The 2,403-nt window shown below is 50.8% G+C and overlaps 1 protein-coding gene across 1 annotated transcript in view; it reads right to left on the bottom strand.

Moving 5' to 3' along the window:
* Positions 1–813: 813 nt before the first annotated feature.
* Ly6g5c (lymphocyte antigen 6 family member G5C) overlaps positions 814–2,403 on the bottom strand; it is a 5,411-nt gene continuing 3,821 nt past the window's right edge. Inside the window, exon 3 of the mRNA XM_008821526.1 lies at positions 814–977. Within this exon, the coding sequence (XP_008819748.1) occupies positions 814–977 (164 nt within the window). The remainder of the gene's footprint in view (positions 978–2,403) is intronic.

The following is a 2,403-nucleotide window of genomic DNA, read 5'->3' as shown; positions in this document are numbered from 1 at the left end:
GAGAGAGAGAAAAAGGAGAAAGAGAGAGAGAGAGAGAGAGAGAGAGAGAGAACGAACCAGAGTGGTGGTGCACACCTGGAATTCTGGCACTTAAGAGGCTAAGGCAGAATTTGGAATTTGAGGACAGTAACAGGTAGAGAGCAAGATATCACCCCCCCTCCAAAAATAAACCAGGTTTACACAGTGTAACTAGTCAAACTGGAAGACAGACTGAGGAGCCCGAGATTCAAAACCGAGCGTGTTGCCAAAGTTCTTGAAGAGGGTTGTTGAACCTGGGATGTCTTTTCATATTGCCCTTCCCATCCAGTCCCTCCTCCCTGGGCCTGGGCCTTCTCCTGGCCATATCCTACCAACACAACCTTGACTCCCCCTTCTGCCCCCACAAAGCTCTGGTTGACAGCACCTCTCCAGGTGCCCACCAACCCAGCGTTCTCTACAGGTGAGCATCAAGTTCCTCTTAAACCTTTCATACCTGGAGCTAAATCAGATGTCAAGGCAGGGCAGGAGGAGAGCTGGGAGCCCTGGCCAATTCCCACAGCATCCACCTCCATCAGAAGAGAGACAAACAAAACACTTTGCACACCAGTTTATTTTGGAGGAACACCTGGGGACTCAGGACAAGAGAGAGGCTGAGGCAGATTGGAAGTAGGGGAGTGTTTCGGGCATTGGCGAATAGGAAAAGTTCAGGATGAGGTCCCGTGACAGGAGAGCCAGGGAGGGCCCATGTGAGGGCCTGGTAGTTGTACTGGCTGAGCTCAGATAGAAATCCAGAGTGTGGCTGGACCCTAGCAGAGTCTTGCCCCGAGGATTGTCCTAATGCATGCTGATCTCTCTGTTTTGAGGGTTATTGCAGAAATCCCAGAAACAGCACTTCGAGTACCTCCAGAAGCCAAACACCGGGGAAGGGTGGGTGTGGGAGCAGTCACTCATCTGCTCCCTGCTTCGGCAGTCACTCACCATGACGTGAAAACCGCTGCCTGGGGAGGGACCGCAAGCACAAGTGACAAGGAGGTCCCCACACAGAGCCGCTGAATCCTCTCATCCTCTCATCCCCAGTCCCCTAGGTAACAGTGCCACCCTGACGCCCTGCCCTGGGCCAAAAGAAAGCCATGAGGATTGGGAGTAGGACGTGCCCAGTGAGCCAGTTACAAGGGCCAACAGGGTCCTCAGTTGTTGCTTGTGGGGAAAAGGGAGAGTAGCATCGTGGGACCACTAGGAACATGCTGTGGGGATGTATTGGAGGCTGGACTGCAGAAAAGTTGCTGTTTGTTTTCTAGATCAGAAGAGAGTAAAATGATGTCTCTGCTGTGATAGATGTTAGAAGGGGAAAAAACATCTGTGTGTGTGCCCATGTCCCAAGAAGTCATGCGCAGGGATGTTCACTGCTGCCCTGCCTATGATAGTAAGATGCCAAAAACCACCTAAGTGACTATCAGTAACGGAATGCACAAAGCAGATCTCACATGCTCTCTGCCATGGAGCAGTAGGCAGCAGCTAAACAGATCAGGAAGGCACTTTACAATTTGACTCAGAAGTCCCCATAACTGTCAAGTCTAAAAAGCAAGTACAGCTGGGCGTGGTGGCACAGGCCTGTAGTCCCAGCACTCGGGAGGGGCAAAGCTCTGAGTTCAAGGCCAGCCTGGTCTACACAGAGAGTTCCAGGACAGCTGGGGCTACGGGAGACCCTGTTTCAAAAAGACCAAAAAATAAATAAATAAATAAATAAAAAGCAAGTACAGAATGGTATTTGCTGTGGAATGCTTCTGTCTGGGGAACGGGAAGGGGAAGAGGGAGCACAGAAGCCTGAGGCAGGATAGCCAAGGAAGTCAAAGGAGGCTGGGTGCCTGCTCAGTGTTAAAGTGCTTGTCTAGTGTTAGGATGTTCAGTCACCAGCAGTAAGAAGAAAAGAGAGCGGCTTATAAAGGATCAGGCATGTATCTCAGTGGCAGGATGCTTACCTAGCAGGCACAAGTCCCTGGAGTCCCTGGATTCAAATGCCAGCAACACACACACACACACACACACAGAGGGTTGCGGGGGGTACATTGGAACCCAAAGGATTGGACAGGATTGAGAAGGAAGCTGACATCCTTGTATTGAATAATCGATGATTCTGAGGCCCTGTCTTTGCCTTAGCCATTTTAAACGTGTAATAATAGGTCTAGGGAGATGGCTAGGGAGATGGTTCAATCCCCAGCACTGCAAAAAATAAAATAAAAATTTGATTTGTGGGCATGCCTTTAATCCCAGCACTCCAGAAGCAGAGGCAGGCAGATCTCTGTGAGTTCAAGGCCAGCCTGGTCTACATAGAAAGTTCCAGGCCGGCTGGGTGTAGTGGTGCACGCCTTTAATCCCAGCACTTGGGAGGCAGAGGCAGGCAGATCTCTGTGAGTTCAAGGCCAG

This window comes from Nannospalax galili, unplaced genomic scaffold, assembly GCF_000622305.1.
Source record: "Nannospalax galili isolate Female #2095 unplaced genomic scaffold, S.galili_v1.0 scaffold948, whole genome shotgun sequence".
Lineage (NCBI taxonomy): Eukaryota > Metazoa > Chordata > Mammalia > Rodentia > Spalacidae > Nannospalax > Nannospalax galili.
This window is presented reverse-complemented; position numbering and strand designations above follow the sequence as displayed.